The sequence below is a fragment of the Eublepharis macularius genome, chromosome 3 (genome assembly GCF_028583425.1).
Source record: "Eublepharis macularius isolate TG4126 chromosome 3, MPM_Emac_v1.0, whole genome shotgun sequence".
NCBI classification, from domain to species: Eukaryota; Metazoa; Chordata; class Lepidosauria; order Squamata; family Eublepharidae; genus Eublepharis; species Eublepharis macularius.
The window spans coordinates 136820188-136840229 of record NC_072792.1 but is presented as its reverse complement, the minus strand read 5'-3'; the positions used below and the strand labels follow the sequence as shown (position 1 = coordinate 136840229).

The 20042-nt window shown below is 40.0% G+C and overlaps 1 protein-coding gene across 2 annotated transcripts in view; it reads left to right on the top strand.

Moving 5' to 3' along the window:
- BBX (BBX high mobility group box domain containing) overlaps positions 1–20042 on the top strand; it is a 205500-nt gene that overhangs the window by 106425 nt on the left and 79033 nt on the right. For both annotated transcript variants that reach the window (XM_054973817.1, XM_054973816.1), the window contains 2 exons: positions 18181–18351; positions 18525–18767. In XM_054973817.1, the coding sequence (XP_054829792.1) occupies positions 18190–18351; positions 18525–18767 (405 nt within the window). In that variant the 5' untranslated portion in view covers positions 18181–18189. The remainder of the gene's footprint in view (positions 1–18180; positions 18352–18524; positions 18768–20042) is intronic.

The window sequence follows — 20042 nt, the reverse complement described above, 5'->3', positions numbered from 1 at the left end:
TAAGAGATTAGTCTTTTCAAATCATTTTACAGCCTGCTTCTAGCCTGAGCGCTGTTTTATTAGACTTGTTTTAAGCTTCTAATGATGCCTTCCTAAACAAGTCTACTCGGAATCCTATTAAAGTCTACCTATTGGGGTCACTCCCAGGAAAATGTTCTTAGGATTGTACTGTAAAATAGTTTATTCATTGTTGGTCTTCTGTGCAGTCCCACATGTGCTTTTTACTGAGTTTGATGTTTTATTATGTTTTACTTTTCTCCGGGAATGGGATCCCCTTCCCTGGACCCATCTTCATGCAGGAGAGAAACCCCTCCACTCACACTGCTCCTCCAGCCCAGTGGAGTCAGTCCCAGCACTTCTCTGACTGCTGCTCCAGCAGAGGTAGGCATCTCTCAGATACTACAGGGTGGCACAGTTTTGTGAGCTGGCAGTGCTGGCTGGCCTGACAAAAGGGTGTGGTGCCAGTAAAGTGCCGTGTCTGCCATCAACCTCTGTAGCACAGCAGGATGCCTCAGTGGCCCCGCTGGGCCTGTGCCAGCCAGCCAGCCAGCCCACCACTTGTTAGGCAGGAGGAGGGGGAACTAATGGGAAGGATGCCCGGACAGTTGTGTGATCCTGTCCCTGATGGGAGCCTTCCAGAGACTAGTTCCCTCACAAGGCTTCCTAGTTCACATCCTCAGACTGGACAAACTTAAAGTTATCCCACAAAACTGGACAAATTGACACCCTGGGACCATCAGCTCCTGTGCTGCTAATGTAGAGTCCAAGTCAGAATGGATGAGATTTTATTTGCAAAGTGCTTAGCAAAGTGATTGCAGTGAGCTGCACCGCAGTCCACTTCCTTCTGTAGGCCAGAGCCCAAAGTTTTGTTTCTTTTATTTGAACCAGTGGTTTCTATACTGATAATGGATTGGATCCAGACTAAATTTCCCATTGGCAGGATGGAAGTCTCTCCTCACCTTTCGCTGCAGCTCACTGATCTTCACAAAATACTGTTCCCGGGAGATAGAAGACTCTAAGAAATGACAGGGGGGGGGGTGCTGTGGGAAGGGGGATCGGTGGAAATTGCCAATATAGTCTGGATACAACTTCTTGTCTCTAATGAAATTAACAATTCTAATAGAATCAGTATTGTGCTTTAAAGAAATGCAATTCTGTTCTTGTTTACTTGGGCCTAAAGTTCCTTGAATTAAATGGCACCTATTTCTAAATAAACATGCATGTGATTGGGGTCCTCAATGTTATCCAGGTTGGTTGTGCATAAAACTCCTGGCTTATTTTTAAACTACCTTAACTAGACATGAGCATGGACCATTGATGGATCCTCCCCAGTTTGCGGACTGGTTCGTTGGTTCATGGTTTGCCACTTATGGGGGCCCTAGCACTGTCCCCTTCACGCTCAGATATGCCAATCTCGCAGCATGTCTTCAGCAGGCTCTCCTCCGGCCACCCTCCAAGTTTGGCCAAGATTGCATTTTGGACGTCTGAGTTACAGACCCCCAAAGTGGCTGCCTCCAGGAAACTTCCAGTATTTAGAACAGAAGCTGCAAACACCAATTGACTTGCATTGGCTTGCAGCAATTGGCAGAGCCCTAACACCCCACAATCAAATAAGAATTGAAAGGGGGAAAAGTGAGACAGAAGAGTGAGCCCTAAAGGAGACCAATAAGCTTGCACCCAGAGCCTGACTGCAGCTCCGAGACTGGGTTGGGGCACAGCCCTAGGCTATCCCACCATCCCACAAGCAAATAAGAATTGAAAGAAAAAAAGGAGAAACAAGAGTGAACCCTCAGCTGAGGAAACCCAATAAGCTTGCTCCTACCTAGAGTCTTGCTCCAACAAGCCGCAAGCCTCCCTCTGGCGCAAATCCGAAAAAAACCTGCAACAAGCAGTTCCTCCGAGTTAGTAACCAGATGGAAAGAGAAACCATGGATCCATTCTGTATCTTAAATACTAAACGTCACATAGAGAATAATAGGAGTTCTTTGGTTGGCAGCCAGAGCTTCCTATCAAGGTTTTAACATTTAACATTCACATTCGATTTATATACCACACTTCAGGATGACTTAACACCCACTCAGAGTGGTTTACAAAGTATGTTATCATTATCCCCACAACAACAATCACCCTATGAGATGGGTGGGGCAGAGAGAGCTGCTAGAAGCTGTGACTGACCCAAGGTCACCCAGCTGGCTACAAGTGGAGGAGTGGGAAATCAAACCTGGTTGTCCAGATTAGAGTGCCGTGCACTTAACCATAACACCAAACTGACTTTTCAGAGTAAGATTGGTGGGTTTCAAGGGCAGCAGAAAGTCTGCAGGTGCCTCCTACGTTGCCTAGGGAATTGATTGCTCAGCGCTGGGATGTCTGGTTTCACGTACTGACAGACAGGCCAAAGTTCGTCATGTCCATGAAAAAAGACGCGTCCCATGACCCACCGGCTCGTGAATGCTGAACCAGCCTGGTCCATGTGAAATTTTGATCCGTTTTTTGGCCCGCGCCCACCTCTAGTCTTAAGCTTTATGAATATTTGAAGGAGTTATAATTAGAACTGTATTTTATTTTTTCTACAAAAATGCCCACTAGATGGCACCTGATATTCAGTAAAATGAGTATGCTCTCTCTGTTCTTACTACTCTTTTAACAAAGGAATTTTGTGTAGTCTGAAAATCGAACAAGAGAGAATACTGTTGTTAAAATTCAGTACTGCATTTTTTCAGTACTTCAGTAATCAATTTTCCATCTCTGAATTTTCAGCATAAAATGTGAGTAGATTGATTTGCTGGCTTCTATGAAATAATTTTAGACGTTTTGCAACACGCTGTCATTATTTTTGCAGTCAAATAAAGAATGAGTGGTAATCATTACAAATTACATTATGATGACAATCTTAATCTTTCTGTATGTTGATCACTTGGCATTTGCATCAATACTGTGCACTGACAGGTGGTCACAGGTTAAGTGTCTGTTTCAGCCTTCACACCTCTCCCCTCCCCTCCGCATTTGCAATAGCTTGGTAATGGTAATACCATATCTTACAGTGATGTCTTGTGATGGATTTATTACACAAAGTTGAAGACTTCTGTCTCTCTTTTTTAAACTCTCTGGTTCTTTTAAGAAATGGAGCAGACAATGGATAGCAAGTAAACCGCCCCTTGACTCTGGATGACCACATTACATGCCTCCTGTTGTGCTGTTCTTTTTCTTTCTCACAGACAGACACACTTCTGCTTCCTTCCCATCTAATTCTGCCTATCCCAAAACCTCATACTGTGTTTCTGATCTATTTTCTGTAAAACTTTTATCTGTTTCCCTTTACAAGCCTGTTCATTTCTGTCAGTATTTTCTTGGAGGCATGTGTGCATGCTTAAATGTCAGTGAGCTACATACCCATTCAGCTGCTCTACCGTGTTTGGCTTAGGTGTCAGAAGTCTTCAAAGCAATTCAGGCTAAAGGTCACACCTGAGAACAGTTGGTATACCTAGAGCCGTTCTTTATAATGACATGTTCTGGAATATACAGCATGTAATTTTTCCACAAGTCTTAATTAGTATGATCTTCCAGTGACTCCAGCCAGTTAGAATGCATTCAGACATCTTACTTAACTGTGACTAAGAATGAAGCTTGTTTGACAGGGTCTGGCTCTGTTGAAGAGCAGATGCTGAATGTACTACTCTCTGCAATATGTGGGTACCTAAGGCATTTGAAATGATGTTGATTATGCTCCTTTCCTTTCCTTAAGCCTAACTGTGTCTAAAGAGAAAAATGTGCCCATGCATTCACTCATGCACCTTGTTCTTTCATGCACAGAGATTCATGGGAAGAATCTAACTCCAGTTATCTGTAACATATGAATGCAGGCTTGCAGGTTAACGAGAGTTAGTGGGATTCTAAATCAGTACATTATAATTCCAGTTAGTGGAAGAGGGATTAGCAGCCAACCTCTGTGGGTAACTGGAGTTTGATTTTTAATTGCAGTTCGGCACATGAGAAAGTAGAAGGGAGAAAGTAAGCTTGGCAGCAAACCAGATTCATGCACATTTTTATTTATCTGCAGTTAAGTGAGATGTCTGATTGCAGCCTTAGTCTTGCCATTCCCACAGAACGTGCTAAAAGAGTGGTTCAGTACTCAGTAGTTCAACAACTAATCCATTCCATATCTTAAACAAGAGGATAAAATATTTTGAAATCAAAAGCTCATTAGAAGTGACTTACAAACATGTCTAGCATTGTCTAACAGTAGGTAGTCACTGAATTCCATTTAAGTAAAGAAGGGAAATTATTCCTTTTGGTTTACTGTGAGGTTCCATACATTGCAATATTATTCCCTATGTTACTCAACCTCTGTGTAAAGCCTTTTGGATAAATTATTCATAACTATGGAACTGGATGTCATCAATATATAGATGATACTCAGCTCTATATTTTGCTATCCAGATCTCCTGGTGATGCGATAGAGCTCCTGAGTTGCTGCCTGACAGCTGTGGTCATATGACTGAAAACAAACAAAAATTAAATGAATCTAGACAATATGGAAGTGATGCTGGTCAGGAAGGTGGAGATCCTGAAGGACATTGTGCTTCCCGCTTTTGACAGGGTTCAGTTGACCCTTGCTGACTCAATTAAAAACATGGGGTTGTACTGGATCTAGGACTGCTGCTAGAGAAGTTTGTAAATGCAGCTGCAAAAAAGGCCTATTTACAGCTTGGACTAGCCTTCAAGATAGCCCCTTACAGACAATTTGGCCACTTGAATCCACAATATGATGACATTGAGACTAGACTATGGTAATACACTCTACATAGATCTACCCTTAAAGTCAGTTCAGAGAACCCAGCTAATACAGAATGCCGCAGCTTAACTGTTATTAGGAGCTAGACGGAGCATGCATATTACTCCCATTTTGCAGTCACTCTATTGCTACCCGTCAGTTACCGGGCTCAGTTGAAGGTTTTCACTATCACAGATGAAATCCTTCATGGCTTTGGTCCCACATATCTATGAGACTGCCTTCCTTCCTATGCTGCATTATTGCAGCTTCACTCATCTGAACAGGGCCTTCTGCAGATACCACCCTGCAAATGGGCAACATCAATAGTTGTCTGTACACATGCATTCTCCGTGGTGGCCCCCACCTTATGGAATGGCCTGCCTGGAGAGACCAGGAAAGTTCCCATTCTCTTGGCTTTCCACTAACTGTGCAAACCTAAATTATTTAGGAGGGCTTTTTACTCAGGCAGTAGGCCTGTGTTATGGTAAAGACAGTACTACTGGGTACTGTCTGTTGGTATAGATACTCTTCCAGTGGGAGTTTCCACATTGATTAATAAATCATATCCAATTATTTGTTTTGTTTCTTCAGTGTTTCCTGAATCCATGCTTGTTTTCAAATTTCTGCAGTCTGAACCCTGCTGTATTGTTTCATGAAAGTACCAGCATTGATCATATTGACGTACAGTGTAACATGTCTTGAGTCTCAGTGAGAAACGCGGACTATAAATAACATAAAATAAAAGTTAAACTAAAATGTCATGTCTGCCCTGGCTTTTAAAGTATATGTCTCCATCAGCTGACAAAGAAGTGGAAGCCAAAATATATTGTAGATGCTCCACAAAAATGACCACCAGCCTTTTCTTTGCCTGTTTGGCAAGGAGTGACTTCCACAGATATTCCTTGGCAAACCTAAAATAATTTCAAGAAAACACTTCAATTTCAAGAAAACTGAAAGGGAATGAGAGTGTTAATTTCTCTGTTTTCTTATCTCTCTTCCTTTTACTTTTTTTTATTTAAAAAAATATTTAATTTCAAAGCTGTTAATTAGTTGCTTGCCTACTGCTGGGCCAAAACAGTATTTGCAGGTTCAAGAAGCAAGCTCAGGCCTTGGAACTATCAAGTCACCAGTTGAGATGTGGATGTTTTAGGAAAGACCTGTTCCAGTAACTAAGTAACAAATCTATTGCCAACTTCTGACTGTTTGCAAGTATGAAAGTAGGAGCACTTGTCTGTATACAGGGAACCAGAAAGAAGAATAACTATGATTAAATATCAAGGAAGACTTATTGCTCACTTATTTGCAGTAACACAATTTATCATAAATCCCTGCTAGCAAACCACATTCCATTTACTCACAGCATGTTCCCCATTAGACCACTAATTCTGTGAAAGTTAGAACTGCTCATTATTAGCTCTCTGCTGTGAAAAAGTACAGAATTGATCCACTGTCTGGCCAGTAATTAGGAACAAACATTTTATTGCATAGGGTAAAATTCCATATAACCAGTTATTGAGGAGTTAAGAAGCCAATTAAATGTTTTAGCTATCTTCTAAAGTTTAAATATGTTTCTTTTCACCAATCCAAACACTAGTGGAAAAAATCTGACATCAGCAGTTTAATTGCAGAATTGTTACAGGCCTTAAATCCTTGTATATCTTATCACTATCATGTTATTCTCCATTGTCCTTATCCACATCCAGAACAAAACTCAAGTAAGTGTACCTACATTCATTCACTTTCATCTTATCCTTGCCCCATCCTTCTCTTTGGTGTCAAGTAGGGGTGTGCATAGGAAAAAAAAATGGTAAATTCAGGTTCAGTAATACCGAACTGGGGAAATAATTGGGTATTTCCCAAATACTGAATTCATTTTCTAGTTCATTTCAGTAATTCAGAGCAAATTCGGTAATATTCAGCCACTAGTAACAAAGCCCGTTGTGAGAAAAAATACAACGGGCTCTAGAAAGGGGAGGGTGGGCAAACGAGCATTGCCTCCTCTGTGATTGATCACCGACTGATTGCCACCTGCTCCGTGCCTGATCCCAGCCTGGGCTTCCCGCCATGGCATGCCCTCTGGTGGGATGGGCTGCCTTGCCTGGTCTTCCCTCCATGGCAGCACCCTCTGGTGGTGCACAAGCATAGGAAGTGGGTTGTCTGGAACATGCTTAGCCTTTTATATAGTAGGATTGTTTCCTATGGGAAACTCAATTCTGGTATATCCGGTGGCCTGGGGTCATTTTTGGACCAAATTTCAAAAAAATTGCAGGGGACCTACTCCTAATGGTCCTCTAACAACTCCCCAAGTTTCACAAAAATTAGACCCTGTAGAACCACTTTATGGCCCTCCAAAGAAAGGTGCCCCCAGCCATCTCCAGTCTCCATTATTCCCTATGAGGAAAACTACATGATGGCTATCCAGGGGATTGAGGAATCCACCAAATATGCAGGGGGCCTACTCCTCACTGTCTGTAAATACCACCCAAGTTTCAGGGAGATTGTACCACAGGGGGCCACTTTATGGCCCCCAAAGAAGGTGCCCCCAGCCACCTCCAATCTCCATGACTTCCTATAGGAATAAGCCAAACCTCTATGCCAACAGAAAACAAAATACCAACCAAACTACTATAAAAAAGAGCAGTCCCAACAACAGGGAGAAACAGCCCCCCTCCCGAACTAGCAGAGATTTACAGCAGAAAACACTCAGAATAGGGGACCCCCCCCCCCGAAGAAAAAGTGAATCAAATAAGCAACTATAAATCAGCAAACAAAGCATCCCAACAACAGGATAAAACAGAAGAACCCTGCCCAGAACAGCAAAATAAACACTTATAATAATTAAAAGTCAAACCAAAGCACTCCCACGCACACAAAAGCCCAACTAAAGCACCCCCAAGGCAGCAAAAACACCAAATTACCCTCAACAGGATAAAACAACCCACCCAGAAGAACAAGCACCAAACCGGATTTTTATGCCAACAAACAGAACTCCAACTGAACCTGCAAAAATTAACAGCAACTAAATGTCCACTAACTATGCCAAGAAAATAAAGAAAGCACCCACCACAGGATAAAACAAAAGACCCCCAGAAGAACAAACAGCAAAATGAACAGTAAATGTAACCAAGCTCAAAAGCCAGAAACCAAAGTGCCCCCCCCAAAAAAGCACAACCAAAGTGCCCTCACACACAGCAAAAAAGCAGTTTTTAAAATGCAAACTAAAAAAAAAAAAACCTTTTCTCCCCCCCTCCCCGAAAACACTATCTCTCCCAGACACCAGGTCAACCCCTTCCCTCCAAAGAAAGAAAAAAAAACAGTGAGTCCAACAACTCTCAAACCAGACAGCAGCAGAAGTCCTTCTGGTGTAGCAGGTCTCAGCACAGGCAGCAGCAACCAGGAATCCACTCACTTGGCAGCAGGACCCAGTTGCAGTCCAAAGCAGTCAGGCCAAAAAGAGACAGCCAACATCCAGCAGCAAGCCAAGCAGTGTCTCTCTATCTCCAGGACAGAGAAAAATAGAGGCTGCTCTGATGCAAGCCTCCTAATTTAACTCATTAAAAAGACACTCTCCTTCCAGAGAATCCCATTGGCCAGAGAAGGAGAGCTGTTGCAAGGACTGGCCACTCACTCCCTCTCCCTTCCCCCTCCCTTCTGCCTCTGTCTCATCCCCCCAAAAAAATCTGGTTTAAAAAGGCAGGAAACAGTGTTTCCTTAGCAAAGCAACAGCAAGGAATAGCCCAGCTGTAATTTCTGATGTTTACTGAATTTTACCAAATAATTTTACCAAATTCGAATTCGATAAATTCGAGTTTGGTATTACAATTTTACTGAAATCAGATAGAATTAGGTATTTTTTACCAAACCCAAATTGCACACCCCTAGTGTCAAGTTCACTGACTATACACTTTTTGAATGTAAGCTACTTTAGCCATGGCTGTTTGTGCAAGCTATAGTGCCACCAAACTTTGTGTTATTAGAGCCCTTTTTTAATGTCATCTCTCTATAAATGGTTATGCAGATCTATCCTGTGACAGAAGTGGCTATGCGGCAAATATTTTTAGTGACAGAGTCCACATCCTAATGTTGTCAATAGAAAAACATCCATTTATTTTTACGGAGCTAGTTTGCACACATATCAGCAAAGAAATGTTCCAAGTCATATTTTATTTAGCATATTCATTGATGTAATTTCTCTGTCTGATCTGGGTATATAAAAAGAGAGCATCCTGGGATTGACTGACTCTAGTGTATATATATTCTTTCAATGAATCTGGATTATCTGTCCTGACAAGAATACTCAGATAGTATTTCATTTGTTAAAATATCTGTTCTTTTATTACTGATATCAGACAGTGAAACAAGTGTAAGAAACAGCTGAAAATGAATATGACAACTTGAATTATACTGTTCCAATTTAAGTAATGGAATAGGCTCGAAAATTCAATGAGTAGTGTGCTGGTTATTTTGAAGAATGTTATCCATATTGTTTGTTTGGTGGAACAGTTTTTCTTTCCAACTTATAGATATTGTTTGTTATGTACGCCCTTGACAGCTTCTTGATCTTTAATAAGATTCAAGAGGAGAATATGTGGCTTCTAATTTCCTCTCACTGAACATATCAGAACGGCTCGTGTATCTGATTGATGGAGTCTTTTCAGAAGGTTTAGTTTGGTCCAAGTACAAGAATTCAGCTAAGCATATAGGTGTGAATGATACCATTAAATGCAGAGTTTTTAGTAGAATTTTCTGTTTAATAGGTATAACAATATTTTAATTATATCCTTATGTATATAATTACATATCCTTATGTAAATGTTCTGAGTTAATGTGCTTACTACATGCTCCTGTGTACAGAGCAACATGATTGTGCTACTTGATGTTATAAAAAAGATCTCAGAGTATCTGTAATGAAAGCATATCGCAGGCCTATAGGGTGGATCCTGTTCTTCAGAAGTTTAAGATTGTAATCCTAAAAATACTTTTCCTGGGAATAAACCCTGTTGAATAAAATGTGGTTTACTTCCAAGGAGATTTGCTAAGTGTAACAAATCCTTTCATAAATACATTCTTCTGTTCCTGTCCAGTTCTAAGATTAATAAACATGAAAGCAATATAGCAATAAAATTATAATTTTTAAATTATGAATAATAAAAGTATTTCATACATAATTCTCAAACAATCCTATTTTCATTTATAATATTATGTTCTACCTTCCCACATAACTAAGCATAGCATTGTCAAAGTATGATTGCTAATATTTTTATGATCTGCACTAACTATTCAGCTACTCCATGAAAATAAACACTTTCCTTCTGAAGTTCTGTGGTAAGCCACAATACTGCAAGCACCTTTTCCCTCACAATTTTAAATCATTACATGATGTTTATAAATAATGCATAGTTACATGGCAAATCTGTATTTTTTTTATTATAACATGGCAAATCTGTATGATAATAAAGTTCGTACATATTACATAGATGCCTAAATGGGACTAGAGAAAGGTCAAAATATGATTCTTCCGTACAATAGGAGAGGACTTTCAAAATATGCAGCAATGTTATATATGTATGTATGTATGTTTTTAAAACTGAAGTGTTCCCTCCCATGCTTTTCCAGAAGGGGTTCACCAAATAAAAGCTTGTGTCCTGGTGGCTCCATAAACTGCACACTGTATGCTTTAAAATTGAGTTTGGCGGCTGAGATACTTTCACCCATAAATCAATAAATAAGTTGTTATTTGTGAACCCATTTCCAACATTCTGGTCCCATGCTGCTGCTAGTGATCTTAATGGCAGTATGATGAGCCTCCCACTTTCCAAACCCTGTACCCTGCCTTTTTGTTTCCTCCATTCTCAGGTACCTGTGTAGAGGTGGTGATGATACAAATTGTGGCAAGTAAATCTTCTAATGTAACAGTAGCTTCTTGGTGCCCTTGGAAATGCAGAGCAGTTCATTAGTGTCCAAGATGCAAGAAGTCTTAATATGGACATGTACTTTCCACGTTGAGTGGAATTTAGAGCGCAGGTTTATTTTAGTATTGCAAAACTTTTAGTATTTTAGTATTGCAAGCATTGATTAAGGTGCCTTATTAAAAAGTATAGATGGGTGAACTATAATGATAATCACAATTTTATGAAACTTGCAAACTAAATAAACCTTAGTAAATATAATTTGCATAATTTTAGTAGAGGAAAAATATTTGACTATGTTAATTGCATAATTAGGCAATTAGCATCTAATCAACTTGTAAAAAAAATAAACAATCATTTGCATGTGTAGAATATAACAAATAAAGATCATGTCACTGTAGCTATCTTCAGTGTGAATTTGAGATGTCCTATTAAAGTTATGTCTTCACTTGGTTTTTAAGCAGTAAATCAGTTTGGAAAATTCTCCAATACAATTGCAAGCTAAGAATCATGTTGTGGGATTATATTCCTCAAATAATTTCTTAATCCTGTTAAAACTGCTGAGCATAGAATGGTGACAGTGCTAGTTGGTTGTGAAGCAGTAACAGTTCTACAGTGCATTTTTGTGTGAGATCACGTCACTTAGCAAGCATTTTTAATGGCCTTTTAGTATTACTTCAGGGTAATTAAATACTTACAACTACTATTGAATTAACTGTTCGGAAGTGTAAACAAGCAGTCTAGGACATTAAAGCCAATGGTATTTTTTTAACATGAGCTATGGAACAAGTCATTCACCAGGTATCTAATAGATTCATGTGTCCAGATCACAACCATCTTGCTGTCCATTCAGCAACTCACATTTTTGTCCTGAGTAAAAAGCATATGTGGAAAGATAATCAAAGAAACTTACTATAAATTTTGTGTCATACAAAGGTTCTTAGTAATATATTTCTGTACAGAAAACTGTAAATTTTGTAGCATACAATGGTCTTATATATTTATAGACAGAAAAGTGTGCAATACTGAAGTGAAAAATAGAAGTATACACACCAATACAAATGGCATTTACTTAATGAGAAAACACTTCTGTATGTCTGGTTGGGCACCCGTGCGGCCTGTCCGCCAGGCCTGCCGAGCAGCCTCTCTGCTGGGCTTGCCGGGCAGCCTCTCCAGCTCGGCGCCAGGAGCTGGAGGAGGCGGCGGCAGCGGGGGGCAGACACCCATGCAGCCTTTCCACAGTGTCATGTCTGAGCCCCATCCATGCCAATGTTAATGATCCTTCTATGCTGAACCACTGTATCCTGCTGTAACTCAATGCCATTTTACTAGCGCCATAACTATTTCTTTCACAGGCTTCCACAGGTGTTTATCTGATGGACTGTAACAGCTTCCAGTGTTTTTGACCTTGTACTCCCTCTCAGGCTTTGCTATGCCTTGCTTCTTAGTGACTCAATTTGATATTACAAATATGTGGAACGTTCTCACACAAGGAGAGCACCAAAACTTTGTTTATGATTGGGAGGGGGGAAAGAAGCAGGCTTGGATGTTAAAAGAGAAAGTCTCTCTCACATGATGTCATTCCTGTCAACTTTTACTCTTGCTTCTTAGATGCTTATCTTGCTTCTGAGTAGTCCTATGGACATATATATGGAAATGATCTGATTTCTGAATAAAAACCATTTAACCAAGAATCTATGTCTTGCTGCAGTGGCACAGGGATCTGTCTGCCATATCCTGTTATCCATAGCCTGACACGCAGGGCCTGCCAAACCGCTTCTCCATCCTGGCGCCAGGAGCTGGAGGAGGAGGTGGTGGCGGCAGGCAGGTGGCTGAGTGCAGGCAGGCAGGCAACTACATGGTGCACCCTGGCCTCAGCTGGCTCGTGTGCTTTAGGGTTGCCAGCTCCAAGTAGGGAAATTCCTGAAGATTTGGGGGCTGGTATCTGGAGAGGGTGGAGGTTGAGGGTGTCTCCTTCCAGCTCCTGAAAATCAAGCTGTATTCCACCACTCCCATCAAGACTGCTCCACATTATTATCCTGGTATAAATGTTAAGGAAGTTAGGTTCTTGTTTCTTAACACTTTCAGTACTGTATCCAACTCTGGTTGTTTTCAAATTTCTGCAACCCATTCCCTATTGTATTGTTTATTGAATGCCCCATTCTGTTGATGGTATTGACTTACACTGTGAAATGTGCCTTGAGTCCCAGTGAGAAAGGCTGACTATAAAAAGTGCAAACAAAATAAAATAAATATCAACCCTGCAAGGTTTTTTAGGCAAGAGATATGCAGAGGCATTGCCTGCCTTTGCAAAACAACCCTAGAGGGATCACCTACTTAGCTTCCGAGATCTAAGATCATGCTAGTCTCGGTTGTCCTGGTCTGGGCTCAGGTGATATACTGCCCCTATACGTAGAGAGCCAATTAACTCTTATGCTAAAATAACTATGAATAGACCTTTCATCCACACATTTCTTTAATCATTTTTAAAGTCCCTACTACCCTCTAGCACTTGCCACATCATGTTGTAGTGAATTCCATATATTGCAGATGCGCTCTTTAATATCCAGAGGAGTTAGCCCTGTTAGTCTGTAGTTGCAAAATTGTAAAAAGTCCAGTAGCACCTTTAAGACTAACCAATTTTATTGGGGCATAAGCTTTTGAGAACCACATGCATAAGTGGTGTCATCAGCATATTGAAGGCACCCAGTACCAATGCCTCAGACAATCTAATTGAAAAGCCTTTTAATCAAATGGATTATGGTTTTGGAAAAGGCGTGCTCAAAACTTGCAAGTTGCTGCTCACAAAGTAGATTTCTGGCTCACAACACTGCACCGATTAGAGGGAACATTGCTACCAGATGAGGGGCGGGGAGGAGAAAGGGTCCGAATAGCGAGAGTGCTCTTGCGGGCTGGCCACACCCTGCGTGATGATGTCACTTCTGGGAAGTTAGATCATCGCGTGGTTCCGGGACCGGGCACACGCATGTGGTTCCAGGGATGCCACCTCTTACCAGGAGTTGCCCTGGGTGCTGGCAACTCACACTACGCTACTGAGTTCCACCACCTCTTTTCCCAGAAAAAAAGCCCTGGTTTTATCTTATTACCCTCTAGATCACCTCAGTATTCTTGACGGCAAAAACTTTCTGCATGATGAGTGATACAGATATAATTGCCATATAAATTTCTACCATATTTTACACAGAAGCTTTAACTGGGACTGCCAGTTCTCTCACTGTGGTGGTAGACTTCTTGCTGGTAAGCCCTCCTGCTGCCACTATGACTGGTAGCAGAAGGGAAAAAATTAATTACTTCTGGAATAAAACTAGAAGGGACATGGGGTCACTCTAGGAATCACTGGAAAATCTATGGTACAGCTAGGTTACCTAGCCGTAATAACAGTAAGGTCTTCAGTCAGATCCTAAGCATGGCTACTAGAATAGGCTCTAGGCTTTGGAACAGCAGCAATTAGCTATGAGCAGGAGCTCTATTTCTGGCTCTTTTATATCTCGACTGCTATGTTTTGTAATTTCTAATTTGGCAGGCATTCAGTTAGTTTGGAAATGTTTAGCTCTTTCTGTGATTATTGTTGTTTTATTTTATGATTTTTCTTCTGATGTTCTTAATATGGCACTTTGAAATTGGGAAAAGATACATTTGTTATTTTTAGTAAATAATATTAATTGATCTCAAAATACTCAAATCCCATCTAATTCCCTTAAATTGTTTTTTAAAAAAACAATCTGTTGGTCTTTTGCTGATCGTAGCATCTGTTGTATTTTTCTGGTGGGTCTGAATACTGTTTGTAGGTTGTGCTTTTTCATAAGCTTTCTCATCTGATCAGTGATTCCTTTGATATATGGCAAAAACACTTTTCCTGTGGGAGACTGTTTTTCCTTAGTTGTTTGATTTATCCTTGGTTTAATCGCTCTTCTGATTTCATTTCTGGAGTAGCCATTTGCTTGAAGTGCATGTTGAGAAAGTCCTTGTTGAGAAAGTGTGGTTCACATATCCGTCTTGCATGGTCTACTAATGTTTTTATTATGCCTCTTTTCTGTCAAGGGTGGTGATTGGAGTTTTTGTGTAAGTACCGATCCGTGTGAGTTGCTTTCCTGTAGACCTTGTGACCTAACTGAAAGTTTGCTTTGCGGATGACCAAGATATCTAGAAATAGGAGTTTACCCTTGATTTCTTTCTCCATGGTGAATTGTATGTTCAGGTGGATATTGTTGAGGTGGTTTAAAAACTCCATCAATTCTTCCTCACCATGGCTCCAAATGATAAAGGTGTCATCCACAAACCAGAACCAGACTGTAGGTTTGTGGGGTGCTGATTCTAGAGCTGTTTTTTCAAAATGTTCCATGTAGAAGTTTGCTATAACTGGGCTGAGCGGGCTTCCTATGGCCACCCCAACCATCTGTTCATAGAATTCATTATCCCATTGGAGGTAACTAGTTGTCAGACAATGGTGGAATAAGGCTGTTACATCCTCTGGAAAAATTTTATTAATAAGTGTGATTGTGTCTTTTACCGGAACCTTAGTAAACAGGGATACAACATCAAAACTGACAAGTATGTCCTGTGGATTGAGTTTCAGAGAACTGATTTTGTTGATGAAATGTGCTGAATCTTTGATGTAAGACGTGGTTTTTCCGATGTAGTCCTGTCGAAGATTGGCCAGATGTTTAGCTAATTCATATGTCGGTGAACCAATGGCACTCACGATGGGTTGGAGTGGGACTGAATCCTTATGAATTTTAGGGAGTCCATATAGTTGTGGTGGCTGTGCTTCTCTTTTGCATAGTTTTCTGTGCGTGTGCGCACTTGGGGTGAGAACATCTCACATATTTGTACTATCAAGTAGAGTCACTGAGAAAGCAAAAGATCACAGTCAAGACATAGCAATGCATGGGAGTGAGCTGTCTACAAGGTCAGATATACCAAAAGTTCCTACAGTCCGTTAGATAAACACCTGCCAGAAACCTGTGAAAGAGTTATGGCATTGACAATATGACAGAATTACAGCATGCAACATTGGTTCAGAACAGCAGGTCAGTATTAGCATGAGCATTGGCATGCATGGGGCTCAGACATGACACTCTGCTTGCACTGTCACTCACTCACTCACTCACTCACAGAGAAATGGGAAAAAAGCAGAATGAACTCAAAGCAGCTAAGCCTACTCTGGAGAGCCTGCACCAGGCCCAAGCAGCATCTGCTTGCGCTCTCTGTCTCCGCTCTCTCATTCACTCACTCACTCAAGAAAGCAGAATGAACTCAAAGCAGCTTAGCCTCCTCTGCAGAGCCCGCAGAAGGAATCACATGAGCAGATGCTAGAGCTGCTAGAATGCTGTTCTGGAGCATTCCCCCTCAAAAAAAGCCCTGAATGTATCTTAAATATCCTGAGACTAGATCATATATGGGTTTAAAAGTTAAAACCAGCACTTTGAATAGGGCCCAGAAACAAACTGACAGTAAACAGAGAACTGGTTATAATATTAGCCACATAGCTGGCCAAAGTTAACCTGCTGCTGCATTCTAAACCAAGGGCTGAATCCAGTACAGCATTTCTGCAGATGCAGAGACTTCCACTCACAGACCATGATTTTCTTGGCTCCTCCTTCCCACTACTCTTACCTCACTAGCTCTCCTTAAGTTCAACCAGATCTCTCTGTCTTTCTCTGACTCTAGCTCAAAGAGGCATGAAAAATACTATTCAATCAACAGCCATTGACTAGCACCCCAACAACCAATCTGCCACTTACAGTGATTTCTTTACAATGATAAACCACAGGAATCTGTGATGCACTCATTGCTCCTTTGTGGGATGAGCAAGGTGGAACCGTTTTTGTACTTCATCCTTCTCCAATTTCAGAGGATAAACCTCTGTCTTTTTGAAGTAAAAAGTACCTGCTTCTTCTTACCTGAAGTAAAAAAGCGACCTGTTTCCTCTATCTCTGTTTCTTAGGGTAGCATACAATATTAAAAAAAGGAACATCCAAGTTGGGCAAGAAATATAATGTTGCCTAACTTTTCCAGATAACATTACTGCTGCATTTCTTTTTCAATATTTATGTGCAGTATCTTACTTTGAGACATTTAAAATAATAAATTCAAAAGATCAACAAATTAAATAGACAGGAGTATGTGTTAAAGATAATTAGGTATATGGTAATATAATGCTAATATGTCAAAAGGTTTAAATTAAAATTGCACAGCCAATTAAGTGGTACAGAAATAAAGGTGGTAACATAAGGTAAAGGCAGCTCCTAGGCAACAGAAGTGAGAAAGTCTTTTATGTATTTTTATCTGGGAGTGAAAACTGACATTCATGGATGAAAGCCCCAACTTTCCATATTCATAATGTTAACATTTTGTATCTTGCTTTCTCCAGACTGGAAACTCTTCCCCCCCGCCCCCCGTCTTCATTGTGAGTGTTTACTAGAATATTTTTTCAGGCACTCCTGTGTTACTCATTGTTTATATTTTAACTCTTACGATTTTAAACCTGTACCACCATGAAATAGGGTTTCCCCACTGCCATTAACAAGCTCAGTAGGGATCTGAGGCTTCTTGCTCCATAGGGATAAATTATAACTTGTATATTAGTCAAGAATGTAATGATCAATTACCAAATTAACAATGAAGGATTATTACAAATCACCCATGTATTTGAATGCCAAATAAGTCAAGATTTCTAATATTAACAACAAGCAAACAAACATTCAGTGTATTAGATCATTATTAAGGGCCAGTTTCCAAGCCGAAAAAAATGACATTAGTTAGCTACAAGCCACTTTAAAATCCTTGGTAATGCCCATATGTGCCAGGCAATGAATCTGTGCTATTGTATGCCTTTATTTGACAAATGAAAGTTTCCCCATTATTTGGAGCAAGACCTATATCTTGTTTGTGAAGAGGTGTTTCTTGACTAATAATTTTTTTAAAAATTAAGTGATACATGGTAAAACTTGGCTTCTCTATATAGCTCTTTCTACAGCTGATTGCATTTATTGTTGCAGTGTGGTGTAATGTCATATTTCAGTTCAGTGCAACATGGTTCTTCAAAAAAGCTTTCAGTGATATTTATTTATTTATTTATTTATTTATTATTATTTCGATTTATAATCTGCCCATCGTCAGGGGCTCTGATTGTTATTGTATTATGCCACAAGCCACTTTCTGTATTTTAGTATAACAGACTAATATACTGCCAATACCAGAAGCAATCTAGTTTTAAAAAGTCACTATGTCTTGTACCATCTGTCTTGAATCTACTCATGCAAAATAGAGTGTACAGTACTTACATTTGTAAATCTGAGCATGCCTGAATCAGCCAGCAACTTTTGTGTGTAGTGTTATCTGTTGAGGATTCAGAATAAAATTCACCATGCACCTTTAAAATTAGAGTAATTGTGCTCAAGAAAATATTTATTTTTAAATAGGAACATTTAAATTTGTTTAAATAGGAACATTTTTCTTAATTTGTTGCCCTCACAGGTCACAGTAATGAAAGGCAGCAATAGGAATAAAGATCATTCAACAGACAGAGAAGGGACTGGAAAACGACCAAAGAGGAAGTGTCTTCAGTGGCATCCACTACTTGCAAAGAAAATCCTCGATTTTTCTGAAGAGGAGGAGGAGGAAGAGGACGAAGAAGATATTGATAAGGTAAATCAACAACATTTTAGTGACATTCTTTTGAAATCTGTTCACAGTACAAAACTAATATACAGTTGAATATCAAGCGTAAAATAATTTTTGAGCGACTCTTAAAGGTATAATTACCAGAACTTGTCCATGAAATCATTTATACAAGATGCTTTTCTTTCTGGGTTAAATAGGAGCATCTTCTTGGTGCTGATGGTCTAGAGCACGATGCTGATGAAACAGAAGATGAGGAATCTTCAGAGCAGCGAGCTCGCAGGCCAATGAATGCATTCCTTTTGTTTTGTAAGCGTCACCGCTCCCTTGTACGGCAAGAACACCCCCGTCTGGACAATCGTGGTGCTACCAAAATACTGGCAGATTGGTGGTCTGTTCTAGACCCAAAAGAAAAGCAGAAATACACTGATATGGCCAAGGAGGTATGCAGTGAAATTATGAACGAGATTTTCCAGTGTATTCTTTTTTCTAGTACTACAGATCTCAAATATAAACCCAATTTAACATGAAGTTTACCACAAATTTTCTAGGCTGGACATTAGCATTTTATTTGTGGTACAAAAATGTCATGGATCTTTATGTTCAGAAGATGTTATGGAGCTCTGTTTTTGCTGAAAAGGGGAGAACATGATTTATTTAACAGTTACTGCAATACAGTACTTAAGAACCTTGACTGTAAACCAGAAACTCTCTTATTTTAAATCTCATTTCTATTTGGCCATAGACCAAAATCCTTACATTTCAATTTTTGCTTCCTGTACCTAGTTGGAAAAGGTAGGAGTATTAGGTAGGGGGAAAAGTTAGATTTCTCCAAATTCTCTTACAGATTTCAAAAATACTTTTCAGCAATTGCATCTAGTGGCCAGGCTACTGCGGAGAGAATAGGGCTCTCACAAGATAAGTCTGCTATTATTTTTAAATTCCTCCCTAAAAGCAAGTTGTAAAAACTGATGACAGAGATCAAAACTGAGCTGAAAGAGTTCCTGCTTTGAGCAACTGGCTCACTGATAAAAAAGCATGTTCAGGTAGATCCTTGCTACTGAAGAATCCGATAGAACTGTTGCTGGCTTTGTAGGAGAAAATATGAAGATAGCAAAAATCTGAAAATTGTGAAGTTAAATTTAGAAGATTTGAAAAACAGATATAATAATTTATGTTCCTGAAAAAGTTTGGAGCATCTGAACTTGAAAATGTTCATGCATTTCAAGATGGAGTTGTACTAGTAGGAACTCTAATAGATAAAGAAGATGTGTGACCTCAGGATTGAATCACAAAATTTTGACGCCATTACACAAGAGAGAGAATTCTTTAAGAATCACAGACATTTTCTACTTTCAGGAATCCTCATTACAAACACATTCACTCATCCCTCCTTACAACCCTCCACTCATGATTAGTGAACTAGGTGGGAACCACAAGATGCATTAAGCTACTTTATACTGAAACACACCCTTGGTCCATCAAGGCCACTATTGTCTACTCAGACTGGCAGCAGCTCTCCAGTCTCAGGGAGAGGTCTTTCACATTACCTACCACCTGATCTTTTTAAGAAGAGATGCCAGGGATTGAACCTGGGATTTCATGCATACAAAGCAGCTTCATGCATACAAAACAGATTCTCTACCACTGAGCCACATCCCCTTTACAATAGGTGAAGTTGATCCTACATAGGCAATCTTTTGGCAGCAAAAGAATTT